The sequence below is a fragment of the Alosa sapidissima genome, chromosome 13, assembly GCF_018492685.1.
Source record: "Alosa sapidissima isolate fAloSap1 chromosome 13, fAloSap1.pri, whole genome shotgun sequence".
NCBI lineage: Eukaryota > Metazoa > Chordata > Actinopteri > Clupeiformes > Clupeidae > Alosa > Alosa sapidissima.
The window spans coordinates 27,447,491-27,467,120 of NC_055969.1; the positions used below are offsets into that span (position 1 = coordinate 27,447,491).

Sequence of the window (19,630 nt, forward strand, 5' to 3'; positions counted from 1 at the left end):
GTGTGCTCTAGTGAAGATGTGTGAAGAGAGCAAGAGCGCGCGAGAGGTGGAGGCTGGTCGGGGTGTGTGTATGTATGTGCGTGTGTGCGTGTGTGTGTGTGTGTGTGTGCTCTAGTGAAGATGTGTGAAGAGAGCAAGAGCGCGCGAGAGGTGCAGGCTGGTCGGGGTGTGTGTGGAGTGAGTCATGTGGGTGGCGGCTCTGTGTTCTTGCTCACATGTTCCAGAAGAGCAGCTTTATTTCTGGTCTCGTCGTCATCAGGAACGTCTGAATCCTTTCTTTTGAAAAGGAGGAACACAGAAAGCGTCACACACACCCAGTGTAATTCTCCTATTAGTGCCGTCTTGTGTTCTTAGGTATTTGGGAGTGTTTGTTGTTTTATTGCAACCTCCCTTTTAAAATTAACTGGAGTGTAGCAGATTCGTAGTTCATACTTGAAAAATAGTGAGGCTTAGGACATCTTAAGTTAAAGTATTTTATATACTTTATATTATGCTTAGGTTTGGGAATCCAACACAGTATTTTATATTCTTAATATTATGCTTATGGGAATCAAACCCAGTATTTTATATACTTTATATTATGCTAATGGGAATCCAACCCAGTATTTTATATACTTTATATTATGCTTGTGGGAATCCAACCCAGTATTTTATATACTTTATATTATGCTTGTGGGAATCCAACCCAGTATTTTATATACTTTATATTACGCTTGTGGGAATCCAACCCAGTATTTGATATACTTTATATTATGCTTAGGTTTGGGAATCTAGCCCAAGCCAACTGCTTGTCAGGTGGTGACATCACAACTGCTCTACCACACCCACAGTCTTCATACAGGAGAAGTAACTGGCTCCTTGAACTTGCCAATATTTTATTGAGAAATACATAGAAATACATTGAGAGATGACACACCGACGAAGGCCATAAGGCGAAACGTTTGTTTACTTACCCCTGTTGCTAGTGAAAATAAATCAGCGAGAAAAAAAATATTTTTGGGAGTGCGACCAATCTTTGATTTTCTGTACGTTTCCTGGATCACGCACCCACAGAAAACAAACGGGAGAGCGCGGTGTTTGAAAAAAAATGTCTATTGACAGTTTAATCAACTCTCCCCTCTCAGTTCACATTCTGTAATTATGTTTGTATGTCCCTGCAGGAGACACAGAGTGTTGAACCCAGACAAGCATCAAAACAATCAATCATTTCTTCACTGTGTCATTTGGGTAGCAAGCGTAGAGGTGGGCTTGGTGACGTTTCTGGAGTTGTAGCAAGCGTACAGGTGGGCTTGGTGACGTTTCTGGAGTTGTAGCAAGCGTAAAGTTGGACTTGGTGGCATTTCTGGAGTTGTACTGTAGCAAGCGTAGAGGTGGGCTTGGTGGTGTTTCTGGAGTTGTACTGTAGCAAGCGTACAGGTGGGCTTGGTGGCGTTTCTGGAGTTGTACTGTAGCAAGCGTAGAGGTGGGCTTGGTGACGTTTCTGGAGTTGTAGCAAGCGTAGAGGTGGGCTTGGTGGCGTTTCTGGAGTTGTAGCAAGCGTAGAGGTGGGCTTGGTGACGTTTCTGGAGTTGTTTGTCTTGGTGTGCTGCTGGCCTAGATGGTGTTGAGTCTTGGAGCTGTGATTGGGCCTTTTGCCCCATAGGCATGTGCCATGTTGTTGCCTGTGTTGTGGTGTTCTTCGTACAGCTTCACCTCTGAGACCCTGTTCTTTTGTCGGTGTGTGTTTCATAAAGTCTCAGTTCCAAAAACCTGTTATTGTGTTGCACCTGGTGTAGCCTGGCGGTTAGGCCTCACTGTTGTTTGTGTGATTGTTTAGCCAGGAGGTTAGGCCTCACTGTTGTTTGTGTGATTGTTTAGCCAGGAGGTTAGACCTCACTGTTGCTTGTGTGGCTGTGTAGACTGGAGGTTAGACCTCACTGTTGCTTGTGTGGCTGTGTAGACTGGAGGTTAGACCTCACTGTTGCTTGTGTGGCTGTGTAGACTGGAGGTTAGACCTCACTGTTGCTTGTGTGGCTGTGTAGACTGGAGGTTAGACCTCACTGTTGCTTGTGTGGCTGTGTAGACTGGAGGTTAGACCTCACTGTTGCTTGTGTGGCTGTGTAGACTGGAGGTTAGACCTCACTGTTGCTTGTGTGGCTGTGTAGACTGGAGGTTAGACCTCACTGTTGCTTGTGTGGCTGTGTAGACTGGAGGTTAGACCTCACTGTTGCTTGTGTGGCTGTGTTAATCAGGACGTTAGGCCTCACTGTTGCTTGTGTGGCTGTGTTATCAGGACGTTAGGCCTCACTGTTGCTTGTGTGGCTGTGTGCTCCGTGAAGCTTCCCTGAGGAGGGCAGGAGTGCAGCTGGCCTTGCTGCCCTTGCTGCCCTTGTGCTTGTCTGCTTGGCTGCATCCATTCCTACTTCCTGATGTGTCAGCACTTTGGTTGTTTTTCACAGCAAATGAGGAGGATGTGCCTCAGCTGACGGCTTCCTCTCCTCTGGTCAGGAGGTGTGCTGTTGGCTGCTCGACAGGGGAGGATTTGAGTGTCAGGGTGCCCCAAAAGTGCAAGGGTCATTTTAAAAACATTAGTCCTGTTTTCACTGAGATCACCGACATGCATAAAAACAAAACGTGGGTGAAGTCCTCTTTAAAGAGATATTCTTGTATCCTGTTTTGTTTTGAGTCATTGAACCCGGCTGTAAAAAGGTTTTTATGAAGCTGTCTTGTGTGTTATTCCGCAATGGAATGTGAACAATGTTTGAGGATCACATACCTGTGTATGTGTGTGAGTGTGTGTATCTGGACTTTGGCACTGAGGGAGTCCCATATTCAGTCTGTCTGCATGTTTGCTTTGGTAAGCAGTTTCTCTACTGTTGCATGTGCCTAAACTCAAACCTGGAATTAGATAACCTACGACCTGATTTGGTGGTCATCAAGTTTAGCCTTTCCATGCTGGGGAACTACCGTATATTCCGGACTGTAAGTCGCTCTGGAGTATAAATCGCATCAGTCAAAAAATGCATCATGAAGAGGGGGAAAAAAACATAAAGAAGTTGCACTGGATTATAAATCGCATTTATTTAGAAATGTATTTCACAAAATCCAACACCAAGAACAGACAGAGACAATGCAACTGGACACATACAGTACATAGAGGCCAAAAAGATTGAAGAGAATTTACTGGGAATGTTAATGAAGACACAGCTGAGGCCAGCCAGGTGATAATTAAGGCAGCCAACGAGGTGGCCCCGACTGTAATTGTAAAGCAATTTACAAAAGATTCACTGAACAAAAATGCTTATGTGGTCCATGAAAATGTCGCTAAATATGTGGACAATGCAATCAAGCACTTTGGCCAATGTGAAGGCACAGGCCAGCAGCAGATGGGGATGCTCGGGAGGTTACCTCTGAGAGAGAAAAAAAGATACACGTTTTAAAAGAGCATGCAAACTTTCAACCATGCTATGCTAAGGAAACCACCCTTATTTTAGAGACTGTTCACATGCCTTTCTTAACCAGTATGGACATTATCTGTAGTTCATTTATATTACTGTAACCATTCCACCTTCTTAACTGTTGTTTAAACTGTTTTAAAATGTCTTAACTTCTTAACTATTGTCTACACTGCACTATATATCTTATACTGTTTATGCACCACCCGTCTATACTGTGTATATCACATTGCGCTTTTTTGTACATTTGGTTAGACGCAAACTGCATTTTGTTGTCTTTGTACTTGTACTCTGCACAATGACAATACAGTTGAATCTGATCTAATGTAATCTAATCAGTGCCCAGCAATATTGCTCAAAAAGGTCCCTTGTGGATTATGTAGGCCTGGCCTGTGAAAGAGCCTGTTACGTTTTGGAAGGTATCCAGTAGATGATGTGTTTGGTTGTGGGCTCACACACATTCTAAAAGTATGCACGCACTAATGATACGTTCACATAATATTACATTAGACTTGCATATTATGCGTAAGGACTTGCATAATATTACATCAACAACAACAAATCAGTCATGAATGAATTCCCGTATGTGATCAAGCTGCATTAAAAGGTAGTGACGGTCTGTTTTCCCTCGTCTAAGTGGACAGTGCGGTGGGGATGAAGGGTTTTGTTCTGTTTTGTGCATGCTGCCCCGAGGTGTTGGTCAGTCTGATTTGATCAGCGGAGAGGACGGATGAGGTGGCTCTGGAGGACCCCAGAGACGAGTCTTCCTTTCGTTTCACCACCTGACCGTAAAGATGAGAGCTGTATCTGAGTGGTACAGGTGATTGTGGTTGCACGCATGGCGTGATCATTCTTTTGGGGGTTTTCCTTGCTGGGAGTTCAGTGACGCCAGGATGCATTGTTGAATGTAAGGACACACTTGATTGACTTGTGTACTGCTGTTAGAAAGACTGGAGTGTTTGGGCCTTTTTATATAGACCCTGTGCCCGCTGTATGTTGTGTGATGGACAGGTAGTTGTCAAAGTCAGTGTTGGGGATCCTTGTTAAAACAAGCTATTTTAGGGGATATAGACAGTCATTAGTACAGGGCCAAGGGAAAGGTCTACTGGTTTACTGGATCTTAGCCATGTCAGAACCAACTAAGCTGGATCTGTCCCAAGTTTGTTGCTACCAGGTTCTATGCGATCTGTCAGAGATAACAGCCAGATGACACTAGACTCCTGTGTGACCACAAGACCCCTTGACTCATTCTAATTTACTAAAATCAATGACATTTGTTACAGTCATAATGGGCAGTTTGAGCAGGGATGATTAAAGTACCACGACTGAGCTAAAGCTAAAGGTTGCTTATCATTTGAACTGGAAAAAGCTATTCTACAGCATCTAAACCAACCCAATGATTACCCTGAACAAGGTGGAGAGTGATGTGAGAAATACATGAACTCAGTGACGGCATCTCATTGCTCTACTTTGGCAGGTGGCATCAATACCACATATTGGGTAAATAAAATCTCCATAATACTGGAGAAGGTGAATCTGGTACATTCTTGTTTGCATCTGCATGAAGTACTTCATCAAAAGAAGATTAGGCCGAGACTCATGAGAATTTGGATTTGTGTACAAGGGCTTGCTTTGGCAGTCAATTGCTGTACGTTGGTCTTTTAGGAATACAATTTTAAAAGAAACATCCAAGGAAACATGGCTACTTGTAATGCATCTCTTGTTCTGCTTAAGATGGAGATCCCTTGTTGATTAGGTGTACATAAAGATGCTGATCACGTGTGTGTGTGTGTGTGTGTGTGTGTATTTCTCTGTCTCTCGACACACAGATGGTTCAAGCTGCTGGATAAGTCTGGCAAAGCCGACAAAGTCAGGGGTGAGGTCCTGCTGGACGTCCAGTTCATGAAGAACAACATGACGGCCAGCATGTTCGACCTGTCCAGCCAGGAGAAGAGTCGCTCTCGCATGGGCAAGCTCAAGGACAAACTCCGCGGCAAGAAGAAGGAAGGGCTGTCCGACTCCATGTCCGCGGTGGTGCCATCGGTCACCCAGGTCCTGACCGACAGTGAGGGCGAGGAAGAGGGGGCCGGTGCAACCTCCACGCCCAAGAAGAAAAAGAACAAGCTCAAGTCGTTGTTCGTGCCCAAGTCCAACCTGCACCGCAACTCGTCCCAATCCATGTCCACGCTGGGTCCGCTGCCCGAGAGGGACTCTGCCCTGGGATCTAGTCGATCCTCTGGCCTCAACGTGGACTCCCCTGAAGCAGGTAAGAGTAACCACAAAGGACAGATAACACTGAAGAAACATCTAATTGTGATTTTTCTATCAGATATTGCGATTTCGATTTGATTGGCGATGTCATTTTTTCAAAGTCAGGCTTCAGTTCAATATTCCAAATGTTGAAAACAGCACTCCTGTTAGGTGACCTTCACTCCTGTTAGGTGACCTTCACTGTCTGTCACACAAGGAGGATGACATGAAATCATAGAAGGGTCAGGATCAACCAATGGGACGGTTGCAAGCTGTATGATTAATTGCAGCCTTTACAATTACCAATTAGTTACATTTGTTCAAATTGCGATTTTGTTTAAAAATCGATTAATTGTAGAAGGTGAGAAGGTGGGGTTAAATACACAGGACAGGTGAGGAGACAGACCGCCCAAACCAGGTAAGAGTCACCACAAAGGACGGCTAAGACTACAACTGAAGAGACAGGGTAGAGAATAAATGGCCTTAATTTAAACAATGTGCAAAGTCTAAAGTCTACATGAAGCTAATTTAATACATCTGCAAAATCTGTTTGGTAATTTCGTAACCTGAGCAATATCTATATTATAGCACGAGGAGCTCAATGTTGTCTCAAGCATGACTGAATTTTGTCTGCTATTAAATTGGGCCCTAAGACTAACTGCACAGAGTGGGTTAAGACTAAGTGCACAGAATGGGTTAAGACTAACTACACAGAGTGGGTTAAGACTAACTGCACAGAATGGGTTAAGACTAACAGCACAGAGTGGATTAAGACTAACTGTACAGAATGGGTTAAGACTAAGTGCACAGAGTGGGTTAAGACTAACTACACAGAGTGGGTTAAGACTAAGTGCACAGAATGGGTTAAAGTGCCCATATTATGACTATTTTTCAACAAGTCAAAATAGGCCTATGGGTTGCAAAAACATGTCCCTGAAGCTGTTTGCAAATAAATCCCCTCAGATTACACATTATCAACAGCTCCATTGTTGTTTCAGTCCGTTTCAGAATAGGCTGTTTCTGGGGCCTGTTGCCTTAAATGCAGATGAGCTGTTGTTGGCCATGCCCCACTCCAGAACTGATTCCATGTTTAGCCTACGTCAACGTAGCAGCATGAGAAGCCAGGAAATATGAGTCGTGTCGATGACATGGTGTTGGAGGATTGTCCACCAGAAAGCCTCCGACTGCCAGTGATCAAATGCAATTTGATATACAAGAATAATAAACAATGTGTGACAAACGTCATTGACAGTTCTGTTTGAATTTTCGTAGTAAAGTAGCCTAATAGTCAAGTTGGAAACGTCTGCTAAATACAATAATCAAAGCAGAACCAATTCAGACACCTGCATGTATGATGTAACATGGCCTAAAAATGTTAAATGATAATGGGTAAAACTTCATTTGGATCAGTATGTAAGCCCACTGGAGTTGATGTATCCTATTCAAAATTTTAAAAGCATTTGTGAAATTGGTTGCACCACAGACACAAAATAACACCCCAAATCCCAGAAAAAGTGATTTTTCCATAATATGGGCACTTTAAGACTGACTGCTCTGTGCACAGAATGGGTTAAGACTGACTACACAGAATGGGTTAAGACTAACTACACAGAATGGGTTAAGACTAAGTGCATAGAATGGGTTAAGACTGACTACACAGAGTGGGTTAAGACTAAGGGCATAGAATGGGTTAAGACTGAGTGCATAGAATGGGTTAAGACTAGGTGCGTAGTGCAGGCCTGACCAAAGCCAGTGTATCCGCGAGTACTTGAGGACCAACCAGGACAACAACAACTTGCATTTAGATAGATACACACACACACACATACACACATACATACATTATTGATCCCCAAGGGGAAATTCAAGGTAATAGTGCTTTATCAAGGCACTCAAAGCACTTTGCAGTGAAGGGGGTTATCTCACTGGCCATCACCGATGTGTAGCACCCACTTGGATGAGGCACGGCAGCCATTATGCACCGGGGCCCTCTCCACACACCAGCTTGAGGTGGAGAGTGAGTGAGGGTTTTTTTTTTGACGGCTGTGGAAGCCAGAGGAAGAAAATACTGCTGTTGTTTGCTACATGTTAAGATAAAGCCAATAAACCCCATAAAGAGTTAAACAGCTCAGAACGCTCAAAAGGTTGGTGAAGGAATGCTGCACAGACAACAGAATAAGGGCCTAATGAGAGTGTGGAAATCCACTGAGAGGAATGCACTCCAAACACTAATGAGGTAGCCTTCAGAAACGGCACAGTTGTGGCCTGAACTGACAGACGGGCTTCCAGCGGTCTTGGAAATGTTGGGAAAGGATCAATGGAATTTTAAAATCTCATTTTCCAGGCCTGTAAATTCTCTGAACGTTTTGGAAAAAACATTGATTTGCCCCCTTGAGGTCTAACACAGTTAATCATTTATTTTCCATGGATAGTTTTTCATTATGTGAATTTCTGAAGTGTGATGCAGTTCCAGCCTCAATTGACATGGGCTAATTAATAGCCAATTACAAAAAGAAAATGGTCATAGTTCATGGAAAATGCTCATAGTCTGTGAAGTTGACTCTTCAATTTTGTACACTTGTAGCTTGTGAAAGGTCATGGAAATATAGTTAAAGGTCCTTGAAAAGTTGAAATGTTACCAACTCGTCAAAGAAAAAGGGTGGGAACCTTGGCTGCAGCCGTAATGGCAGAATCCTGAGGCCAATCTTGATTAGATTTTCAGGTGGACTTCCAGTGTATAAACCGACACTGACCCCTTTCTGTTGACCTCTTTCTTTCCAAAGGCAAAAAGAAGTTCAAATTCCTGACCCACAAACGCACGGGGAGCTCCGACAGCAAGTCCTCTCTGGGCTCCTTCTCTGGCCTGGGCCAGTCCAAGCAGTCCGGCACACTGCCCAGCAACCTGTGCGTCAACGGCAGCCACGTGTACTCGGAGGAGCCCGAGCGCAAGCCCTCCCGGGCGAGCTCCACCTTCAGCCTGAGCAGCTCTGGCCACGGGTCCATGGAGGAGCTCCGCAAGTCCTCCGCCCCGAGCAGGAGCAGCACGACCACCTCTGTGGAGTCCCTACGGGCCTCGGAGGCACACCTGCAGGCAGAGGAGGAGGAGGAGGAGGAGGAGGAGGAAGAGGAGAGAAAGAGGAGGATGAGAGAAGAGGAGGAGAGGAGAAGGTTGGAGGAGGAGGAAGAGGAGGAGCAGAGGCTGGAGAAAGAGAGGGTAGAACAGGAACGGAGAAGGATGCAGGAGGAGAGGGAGAGGACTGAGAGGGAGGCTGAGGAAGAGAGGAAGAGGAGGGCAAAAGAAGAGGAGGAGAGAAGGAGGTTTGAAATGGAGGAGGAAGAAAGGATTAGAAAAGAGGAGGAGGAGGAGAGGAGACTGAAAGAAGAGGAGCGGAGGAAAGCTGAGGAAGAAAGGATGAGGAAAGAGCAGGAGAGACTGGAGGAGGAGAGGAGTAGAGCTGAGGAAGAAAGGATGAGGAAAGAGCAGGAGAGACTGGAGGAGGAGAGGAGTAGAGCTGAGGAAGAAAGGATGAGGAGAGAGCAGGAGAGACTGATGGAGGAGGAGAGAAAGAGAGCTGAGGAAGAAAGGATGAGGAGAGAGCAGGAGAGACTGATGGAGGAGGAGAGAAAGAGAGCTGAGGAAGAAAGGATGAGGAGAGAGCAGGAGAGAAGAAGTCTGGAAGAGGAAGAGAGGATCAGAAAGGAAGAGGAAGAAGAGAGGGAGAGGATGGAGAAAGAAGAGGAGAGACTGAGAATAGAGGAGGACAAGAGAAAGGATGAAGAGAGGAGGAGAATTGAGGAAGAAGAAAAGGTTAGAAGAGAGGAAGAGAAGAGGAGAGAGGAAGAGAGAATTGAAGAAGAAAGGAGGAGAGAGGAAGAGAAAATTGAAGAGGAAGAAAGGCTCATAAGAGAGGAAAGAGAGAGGATTTGGAGGGAGGAGGAGGACAAAAAGGAACTTGAGTTGCAGAAAAAAGAGGACATGGACAGTGAGGAAGACAGAGGAATGGCAGAGGAGGAAGAGGAGAGAAGAAGGGATGAACAGATTAAGAAAGAGGAAGAGAGAAGAATGTTAGAAGAGGAAGAAAGGATAAGGAGAGAAAGAGAGAGAATGGAGAGAGAGGAGGAAGAGGAGAGACAAAGAATTGAGGAGGAAAGGGTTAGACGAGAAGAAGAGAGGAGACTTGAGGAGGAGAAGGAAATGACCAGACGAGAGGAAGAGAGACAAAGAATTGAAAGAGAAGAAGAGAGGAGGGCAAGAGAGGAACAAGAGCAACAGAAAGAGGAGGAGAGGATAAGAGCTGAGCAGGAAGAGAGGATGAAGAGAGAGGAGATGAGGATGAAAGAGGAAGAACGAATTAGGAAAGAAGAAGAGAGAAAAAAGACTGAAAAAGAAGACCGGATAAGAAAGGAGGAAGAGGAGAGGAGGAAGAGAGAGGAGGAGGAGGAGAGGCAAAATAAACTGGAGGAGGAGCAGGAAAGGAAGAGGAGAGAGAAGGAGGAAGAAGAGGCGCAGAGACTAAAGAAGCTAGAGAAGGAGGAGGCGGAAGAGAAAAAAAGGTTAGAGCGAGAGAGTAGGATGAAGGTAGAGCAAGACGAGTTCCGCCATGGAGAGATGGAGTCCGCTGTAGCCCCAAACGTCTCCTCAACTCACCTACTCAACGAGGGTCTCTTCACCAATCCGTTCGAAGGTCCCTCTATCTCCACCAATCTGTTTGAGGATCCCTCGGTCTCAGCCAATCCCTTTGGGGAGGCGGGGTCTCCACATGATCAACTCAGCCACTCCACCAATGTTTCTACAGTCAAGCCAAGGTCAGTTACCCACAGTCACACACCACTATTACTGTTAATGAACCTCAGACACACAGATGTGTTGATAGATAAAAGTATACACATTTGCACTTGCTTGTTATACTTGAAAGCAAGGCGGCAACAATCACCAGAAGCCGATTCACACTGAATTGAACAGGGAGTGTGTGTGTGTGTGTAAGAGAGAGAGAGAAAGAGAGAGAGAAGGCGAGTGAGTGTATGTGTGGAAGCAATTATGTGAATTTAGCAATTTAGTCAGAGGGCAGGAAAACAGTTGTTGATTCCATGTCTGCTCTTGACATCACAAGACAACAAGCAACCTCATATTCCTCCCAAACCTGCTTCCTGTTCAGCTGGGTAAATCTGATAGCAACTAAGCACTTGCCCTGGCACAGACCCACTAGTGCTCTGGTCCAGATAGGATATAGACCTGTTCTAGCCCAGATGCTGTCCTGGGCTGGCAGAGTTCTGTCTCTGATCTCACCTGGGTACAGTTCTGATCTGGCCTTGATGTGGCCCTGGTTTGCCACTGTTTTGGTCCAGATGAAGTCCTGATGTGGCCCTGATGTGGTACCAGATACATTACTGAGCTGTGCCAGAGTTTGTCTTGTAGACTAACCCCCCCCCCCACCCCCACCCCCACCCTCTTCCCCAGGCATCTGGTAATCCCCCACCCCCACCCCCACCCTCTTCCCCAGGCATCTGGTAACCCATCCCCCCCCCCCCCCCACCCTCTTCCCCAGGCATCTGGTAACCCCCCCCCCCCCCCCCCCCTCTTCCCCAGGCATCTGGTAATCCCCCCCCCCACCCTCTTCCCCAGGCATCTGGTAGCAACCCTCAAATTGCCTTACATTCCTTTCAGTTTCGTCATCCTGGCTCTTCTACTTCCAGCTCATCAGAATAATATTCCCCTGAGCTCCTTCTGTCCTCTCTGAAAAAGGCTGAGAGATGTACACAGAGAAATTAACTTTCAGCCAGTTTCTTGCACATGGATTAAGCCTACCCCTAGATCAGAAATATAGGTTTTCTTTTGTAGTCAAGGATTAGGTCGAATCCACGTTTGGGAAACAGGCCGTTTATAGCTTTCTGTCCGCTAGCTGAAAGGGATATTAGCCAAGTAGATTCCACCCTGTAGATGTGGTTGTATACTGTAACAACACTAGCGGTAGCTTGATGGGTGGGTAAATAAGGATGTTTGTCCTAGCTCTTGAGGTGGGATATTAGGGCATAGTAGCTGTATGGGTCTCTTAGTGACTTCTCTAGTTTGCATCTCTCACGACGATGACCTGTTCAAGACATTTGGCACCATCATGAAATATGCATGACTGAGAGAGCCTGTGTATACACATACACACACGAGTGTGTCGGTCGCTGTGTCTCTGTCACACACACACACACACACACACACACACACACACACGAGTGATCTGTTTCTATGTTCAGAAACACAGGTTTGTAGGGACCAAGCATTCATCAAGCTATTTATCTCAGTCTGGTATAGTAATGATGGTGCCACAGGTTTGAAATGTTGTTTCTTTTAATTGTATTAAAATGTTCATAGTCCTCTATGTGTTTGTTGTAGTCTGTTTTGACACATTTGACATAACCACTATCAACTTTCCTAATACGCAGTGCAAATAAAGCAAATCCAGCCCCTGCCTCTAGTGACTGCTTGTTTATTTCCACTCAACACCATTAACCTTTAATAATTAACTCCTTGCCTCAGTAGAAATCATAGTGCTCAGAACAGAGTAGAATAGAAGAATCCCTGCTCATGTTAACCCGTGTGTGTGTGTGTGTGTGTGTGTGTGTGTGTGTGGTTAACCCTGCATTTATGCGTGTGTTTTTGTGTGTAAATAATGTTCAATGTTTGATTGTGAAGGTTGCCAGCAGGAAGCCAGGGATTGAAGAGGAAATATCTCAGCATAGAAAGTGCTGTTTACGCAGCTCAGCATTAAAAAAAAAACTGGGCTTAGGTCTGTGCTGTGATGTGAATGTACGTCAATGGCATTTTCTTTTCATTGGCTCTTTCATTTTACTCGGAATTGGTAACAATTCTGACATTTTGTCTATTCCAAAAGGGAGGGAGGAGGGTTAGCACTTAGACTGCAAATGTAGAAAAGGCATGCAGTGCTTGATCTTTTTTTTTGATAAATGAAGGAAGTGACCTATTTCACCAGAAACACACATTAAATTGCCTAGAAGGGATAATGGGTGAATGGATTTAAAATTGGTTGTTCAGAAGAGTTTTTCCTGCATATTTAGACGGGTCAGCTTGTGTGTGTGTGTGTGTGTGTTAGTTAGCCTTTACTCCACTTTGATTTGTCCTGTGGGTTTTGTGTTTGTAATCTTTTCTGAACCCCGCTTCACAACCTTTGTCTCACCCCTGCCTCTCCAGTTCACCTAGTGTAGGATTTCCGCCTCAAGCCTCTCACACGTCATCAAACCCTTTCTTGACTCCTGATGATCCTGAAAACGCAGTCGGTTCCGTCAGTGGGAGTGTAGAGAACCTCACAGGTACGTGGACCCCTCACGGGGACCGCACGGAGAAGAAACGGCGCGCCCCGTCTCCTCCGATGAGGAAGCTGGCTCGGGAGACGGCTGCTGCCAAACAAGCCACACCTCTGCCGACCTCCACCCTGTCCTCCGCAGGCCAGCCCCACCAGCCGGTCAGAGAGAGGGATGGCCACAGGGTGCCTGACCCCCTCAGCTCTCGCCAGGACAAGCGTCCCGCTCCACAGCCTCCTGCTCATCTGAGGAAGGCAGAGAAAAGCCAGAGCTTGGAGGACACCAGGACTGGATCGGCACCACCACCACGGTCTGAAACGATGGCGTCGTGCCATCCAGCAGGGAGCGATGATGTGCCAGCGCCAGGGTCTGAAACGATGGCGTCGTGCCAGCCGGCAGGGAGTGATGATGTGCTAGTTACCCCAGTGCCCTCTTTGGCCTCGCAGGTGTTTAGAAACGCTTTGCAGAACTACGGCCTCGCCTTAAAAGGAAAGGCTGAGAGGATCAAGAGCAGCCGCTCCAGCAGAGCTGAAGAATCTGCCGCCTCGAAGAATTCTGATGGAAGCGACAACAAGCAACGAGCCGCGTCCGAGTCGTCCAGAGCCGCCGTTCAGCCAGGTCACGCAACCAATCCGTTTTTAGAACCGAAAGTGTCCAAACACAACAAGGGTCCTGCACCCAAGCCTCGGGCGTCGCCACGAAAGGCAGAGCCCCAGGGAGGGTCAGCACTGGCCGTCGCAGAGCGTAAACATTCCGAGGAAACGCACAAGGAAACCTCCAGCCTGGACCCTCACAGAAATGGCAGCGACTCGTCTGAAGGTCGTCCAGTGGAAGAGCCCAAGAGACCAGACGTGGCCGAGATGGTCCATGTACCGAGTGCCAAGCCAGAAGACGACACGCATCATGTCGACAACACGGGAGCGACTGCACACGCAATGGCCACACCAGGCTCTGCGGTGGAGGCTGAAGGCCACAGCACAGAGCTGGACTCTCAAATCAAAGATGACCAGAAGCTTCCGAAACTGGATGCCCTTTCCTATGTAGAGTGCACGGATGGCCCTAAACGAGTATCGGAAAAGAAAACCCGTGCACCCTTACCACCTGCCAGCACCCCCAAAACACAGCCTCCTCATTCCCCGGGTCCTGATGTTACTGCACCAGTCGAGAAGACGCCACCAAGTCAAGATGCTAATGTGCCAAGCGATGTGAAGAGTGCTGACAGCGTAATTTTACACGTTCACTCTGCCTCCTCATCATTCGTCGCCGGGTCCTCCGACCCGCCGAGGGAGGCTGGGGGAGTCTCCGCTCCATCGGTGGCAACTCAGAGTTCATCTCCGCAGAGAGTCCGGCTCCATGCCTGTGTCGATGCCCTGCCACTCTCCATGCCAAACGGAGTGACAGGGGACAGCGGCAAAGCCGGTGGGTCCACATTGACGTCACGCAGGTGAGAATTCTCACATTGTCCCCCTTAGATCTAACCAGGTTCCGGATCTAATTCAGCCCTTTCACGGTCAGGTGGTGTTGTTCTCTGTGCTAGGCCAGTGTTGTACTTTACATGTAAGCGTTTGCTCGTGACCAAGTGACGTACATGTTGTCATCAGAGTGTGTGTGCGCGGCTTTGTGTGGATATCCATCCATCCCGTACCCGTAAAGGTGCTTGCACACCACCCAAACAAACCCAACATTCTCAAGTTTGCAGTTGTTTGGTTGCAGCCTTTAAGATGTTAAGAAAACCAACTGCCAGTTCCACACTGCCCAGACAGTAATCGAGAAGACTAACATAAGAAAATTTCAAACTCCGATTATTCCATCCAATAAACTCAGTACGGTACACACACTGACTCAACTGTTGATATTTGTCGGAGTTTGTTGTGCAAACACCTTAAGGCTACTATGCTACAAGGGTGCCACAACACATACTGACTCAACTGTTGGTATTTGTTGGAGTTTGTTGTGCAAACACCTTAAGGCTACTATGCTACAAGGGTGCCACAACACCTACTGACTCAACTGTTGGTATTTGTTGGAGTTTGTTGTGCAAACACCTTAAGGCTACTATGCTACAAGGGTGCCACAACACACAGATTAGAAAGTATGATAAGAATGACCACACGGCCACGCTGTCCCCAGCTGTCTGTATGCAAGGAAGTATAGCAACTAAAGCTGATGTAGATGACGTCAACTTGTTTATTTCCCCCAGAGACTTTTAATCAACAGTAGGCAAATTGTCATGACTTTCCAATAAGAACACATGGAACCACTTATGTGGTTGCTCAGTGACATTGCTCAAAGACCTGCCCCTTGTATCATTACCCTTAAGGTATCAGAGGGCCAAAGAAAGTCCCTTTGGAAATGACATCTTGAACTAGACGAGGTAGAGGTAGCTCCAGTGGAGTGAACCCTCTCTTCTACGCTAATGAGACACTTCCCCTTCAGTCGGGTCATTAGTCCTATTCCTGGAGTCTGAAGTACTCCGCTGGCCTTGTCAGGTATGGCTGTGAAATGTCTTTGCTGCTCTTGTTAGGGATGTTTGTTAAATGCCTGAGCTCAAAGCCCGCTGCTCTTTAAGCGCATATGCACCTTTGAGCTAGTCAGACAGAAATTGTACCTCAAAGCATGCAGGGTATAGGGACATGTCTCCATACTGTAACTAAATGTGCCAAAATGTCTGCTTCTGTTAGTTTAATTAGATACTCTTAATATTTACTTTTTTTAAACTTCCCCTTGAACATGAACACATCAAATTAAGCCTGTGAGTCTCTGCTTCTGTATGTTCAATTAGACACTTGTCCATTTGTATTCTTTATGAAGGGTTACAATAGTCAACTCCCACAAATCTACCCACTATTCATTGGGACATGTTTTGCCTTTCAAATGCTGGCTTAAGACAACCAGACCAAAGTCGTTAATGCAGTTCAGTAATGAAACATTCCACTGTTATTAAGTTCTTAACGATCGTGCCACCACCTGAGTCAACAGGAGTGCCAAAAGATATGCTTTCCTCTGCTGTGAAGCAGACCACTCTTGGGTCAGACTCGTGAGGGGGATAATCAGGTGTAGATCTGCTATCTGCCTCGGGTTACTTCATCCAAACCTGAAATAATGTGTGAATCTTACTCCACCCAAAACTGAAATAATGGCTAAATAATGTGTGAATCTTACTACACCTAAAACTGAAATAATGTGTGAATCTTACTCCATCCCAAACTGAAATAATGGCTAAATAATGTGTGAATCTTACTCCATCCAATCCTGAAATAATGTGTGAATCTTACTCCATCCCAAACTGAAATAATGTGTGAATCTTACTCCACCCAAACCTGAAATAATGTGTGAATCTTACTCCATCCCAAACTGAAATAATGGCTAAATAATGTGTGAATCTTACTCCATCCAAAACACTGTAGTAGTGTCTAAATTATGTTCAGATCTTGTCTTTAGATTAGATTAGATTCAACTTTATTGTATGTGTATTCTATTAATCTACTGTATGTAGCCTATATGAAACTGCTACTTCAGGTTCTGTACAGTATGTGTAGCCTATATGAAACTGCTACTTCAGGTTCTGTATGTGTAGCCTACATGAAACTGCTACTTCAGGTTCCACTGTCAGTAACACATTTCTGCGGCCTTTGTGGTGTACACACCTCTTTATTTAAGAGCTGTTGGTTTATGTGAGCTGAGAGAGGGAAAGTGGTGCTTACATGGTGGTATATTTTTGTGTGTGGAGGGGGTGTCTACATCTCTTCCTATTGTGTCAGCCTTTGTCAATATAACAGTGTGTGTGGGTGTGTGCTACCTCTCCTCTCAGTGTTTCAGTCTCCTCTGTCGGTATAATAGGCTGTCCAAAGTGTGTGTGTGTGTGTGTGTGTGTGTGTGTGTGTGTGCATTTTATCTCTCCTCCTCTCATGTGTTTCAGTTTCCTTGGTCAGTAAGATAGGCTGTCTGGTGTGTGTGTGTGTGTCAGGCTGTCTGGTGTGTGTGTGTGTGTCTGTCTGTCCTGGTGTGTGTGTGTGTGTGTCTTTCTGTCCTGGTGTGAGTGTGTGTGTGTCTGTCCTGGTGTGACCTTGAGACTGACGTGCGTGTTCTCTGTCTGCAGACCTCATGCAGTGAAGCCTCTGAGTGCCCAGGAGCCAACGCCAGCCCCCAGAATGCAGCCTAAGCAGGAGCAGACGCCAGTCGGCATGGCTGAGAGCGCCCGCACCCACGCCACCACCAAGGTACGCTGCTCCCGCACAGCTGCTCCTCCCGAGCCAGAGTCCACCTGAGAGTCAGCAGCCATTCAGACCGGCTTCTCACTCAGGACACATTACTGGAGCTGCAAGATCCCGCTGTGCTGCGTGTCTGTGTGTGTGTGTGTGTGTGTGTGTGTAGCCTAAGTGTGCATTGAATATTAAATGGGAACACCTGTTGGAGTTGGAGGATGAATAACCCAAATGGCCGATCTGTTTGAAGGGAGCGGAAGACCATGTGGTATCAGCAGTCTGGAGCTGGGTACCGTGATTCAGATCAACTCTGCTATCTAGTCATTAGGCATTTAAGTACAGTAGTTTGCCAAGCTCAAAGAGCTGTGCGTCCAGCTGTGTGTGTGTGTGTGTGTGTCTGTGTGTGTGAGAGCCCCTAACCCTGTCCTATCTCTGCACCCAGGTGGCCCCAGCGGAGCCCAAGGGGCCATATTCTCAGCTGACCCAGGAGGAGCTGATCGGCCTGGTGTTGCGTCAGCAGGAGCAGCTGGCCCAGCGCAGCGCCAAGATCCTGGAACTGGAGGAATACATCGACAACTTGGTGCTGCGCGTCATCGAGGAGAAGCCCAGCATCCTGATGTCCCTCAGCGCTCCAAAGAGGGGTCTCTAAACACACACACACACACACACACACACACACACACACACACACACACACCTCAGCATGTAAAGTAAAGAACTGCTCCTAAATATATTCAAAATACACATATATATACACACACACACACACACACACACACACACACACACACACACACACACACACACACACACACACACACACGCGCGCGCGCGCACACATATCAAAGAATGTCCGCTATGTATTCACATCAGGCTGAGTGCAGTAAGTGCAACAGAGGAAGTCCACCAGGATAGCTCACACCACATGCTAGCATGCCTAAAACTCTCGTCCCCTCACACCCAAGAAAGATCTATTAGAACACTGGTGCAGTGTACCCTGGAGGGGTATCAGGAAATGCCCCAGGTGTAGTATCTCTGGAGGGGTATCACCAAATACCCCAAGGGCAGTGTAGTCTGGTGGGGTATCAGGAAATGCCCCAGGTGAACTGAATGTAATTGAGTGAATGAAGTACATTGCAAAAAAGTCTTAATACTATGCACAGCTTGGCTGAGTGTTTTTTTTTTTTTTTCTTTTTTTTTTTTTTTCTTGAAGCGAGGGTTCTGAAAGTTATTTGTTTACAGCTGCCTGCAAACACTAGTGTGTCAATAGACAATGAAGGGCAAAGGCCTTCTCGTATGCCAGCCCCAGTCCGTACACATACCCAGTCAATAGAGCAAATGAATAATATTCACACGTTGCATTCTTGTGTGCCTTTCTTGAGTATTTTACATGTTCGCTGTCAGACTGATTGATGACTGTTTTGAAGTAAATGTTTGCACTTGAATGAAACCACAACAATGAAGGCAGAGTTCAGCAAGAGCACTTCAATATATATGAATATATTTGTAGCACTTTATTGAAGCCTTTTGAACTGTCTGTCTCTCACGGTCTTTGTGATGTTTCTTGTTATATTTCAACTGTCGAACAGCATGCATCACTACTGTTCCATAATTCCAAGAGCACTGTAAATGTATGTCATTTAAATGCTGTGTCAGAAAAAACAATAAAAAATATATTGCTATCATATCAAAGCTATTGCCTTGCTTTTTAAGGGTACATGGGACAACTTTTTCAGTAATGTTACCGGGCAACCACATAACCGCTTCCACATGTTCTAATTGGATGGTCATGAAATTTTGCCCACAAGTTTTCCAGGGGGAAAAAATGACCAGTATTGCCCAGTATTAATGGGGACATGTCAGAACAACACTGCTCATGACCATTGCTCAAAAAGTTGCCTCATGTATGCATCATCAGCTTCATAAATAAATGATGCCTACATTTCGTTTGACTGTCTGTAACCGACTTCATTTTACATCTGAGTTCTGCCTCGACTCCCTATGAGAATGCATTAAGTCTTTGATGACCAGTGCAGAGCACAACAATGAAATGACCCGCAGCATCCCTGCCCGAATCTGTGACTGCAGTCAAAATTGCTTGTTTCGTCTGAGCCACGGTCAACTGTGTGGCTCCAGAAATAATTAGCAGACAGGAGTGAGAAGACTTGAAACATGAGTGGCATCATCACAGGCTACAGCTACAGCATGTCAAATGTTCCCATTTTCATGTGTGCCTTGCCTACCATGTTTATTAAAAGCTATTTATTTCAATACCCAGAGACTATTTACATTATTTAAATACTCATGTTTGATTCAAAATGTGAATTCAATATTTTGATTTATTTTGTAAACAAACAAACAAACAAAAACATCAGCAGCCATCACTGACAACTGTGTTACCAAACAGTATTTGATGTTGGCGTTGTGCGG

General features: G+C 46.0%; 1 protein-coding gene across 1 annotated transcript in view; it reads left to right on the plus strand.

Moving 5' to 3' along the window:
* LOC121680835 (stress response protein nst1-like) overlaps nucleotides 1-19,473 on the plus strand; it is a 31,434-nt gene extending 11,961 nt beyond the window's left edge. Inside the window, exons 2-8 of the mRNA XM_042060382.1 lie at nucleotides 5,264-5,700; nucleotides 8,468-8,898; nucleotides 8,992-9,133; nucleotides 9,326-10,490; nucleotides 12,886-14,439; nucleotides 17,095-17,215; nucleotides 17,643-19,473. Coding sequence (XP_041916316.1) covers nucleotides 5,264-5,700; nucleotides 8,468-8,898; nucleotides 8,992-9,133; nucleotides 9,326-10,490; nucleotides 12,886-14,439; nucleotides 17,095-17,215; nucleotides 17,643-17,849 — 4,057 coding nt within the window. The 3' untranslated portion in view covers nucleotides 17,850-19,473. The remainder of the gene's footprint in view (nucleotides 1-5,263; nucleotides 5,701-8,467; nucleotides 8,899-8,991; nucleotides 9,134-9,325; nucleotides 10,491-12,885; nucleotides 14,440-17,094; nucleotides 17,216-17,642) is intronic.
* The last annotated feature ends 157 nt before the right edge of the window (nucleotides 19,474-19,630 follow it).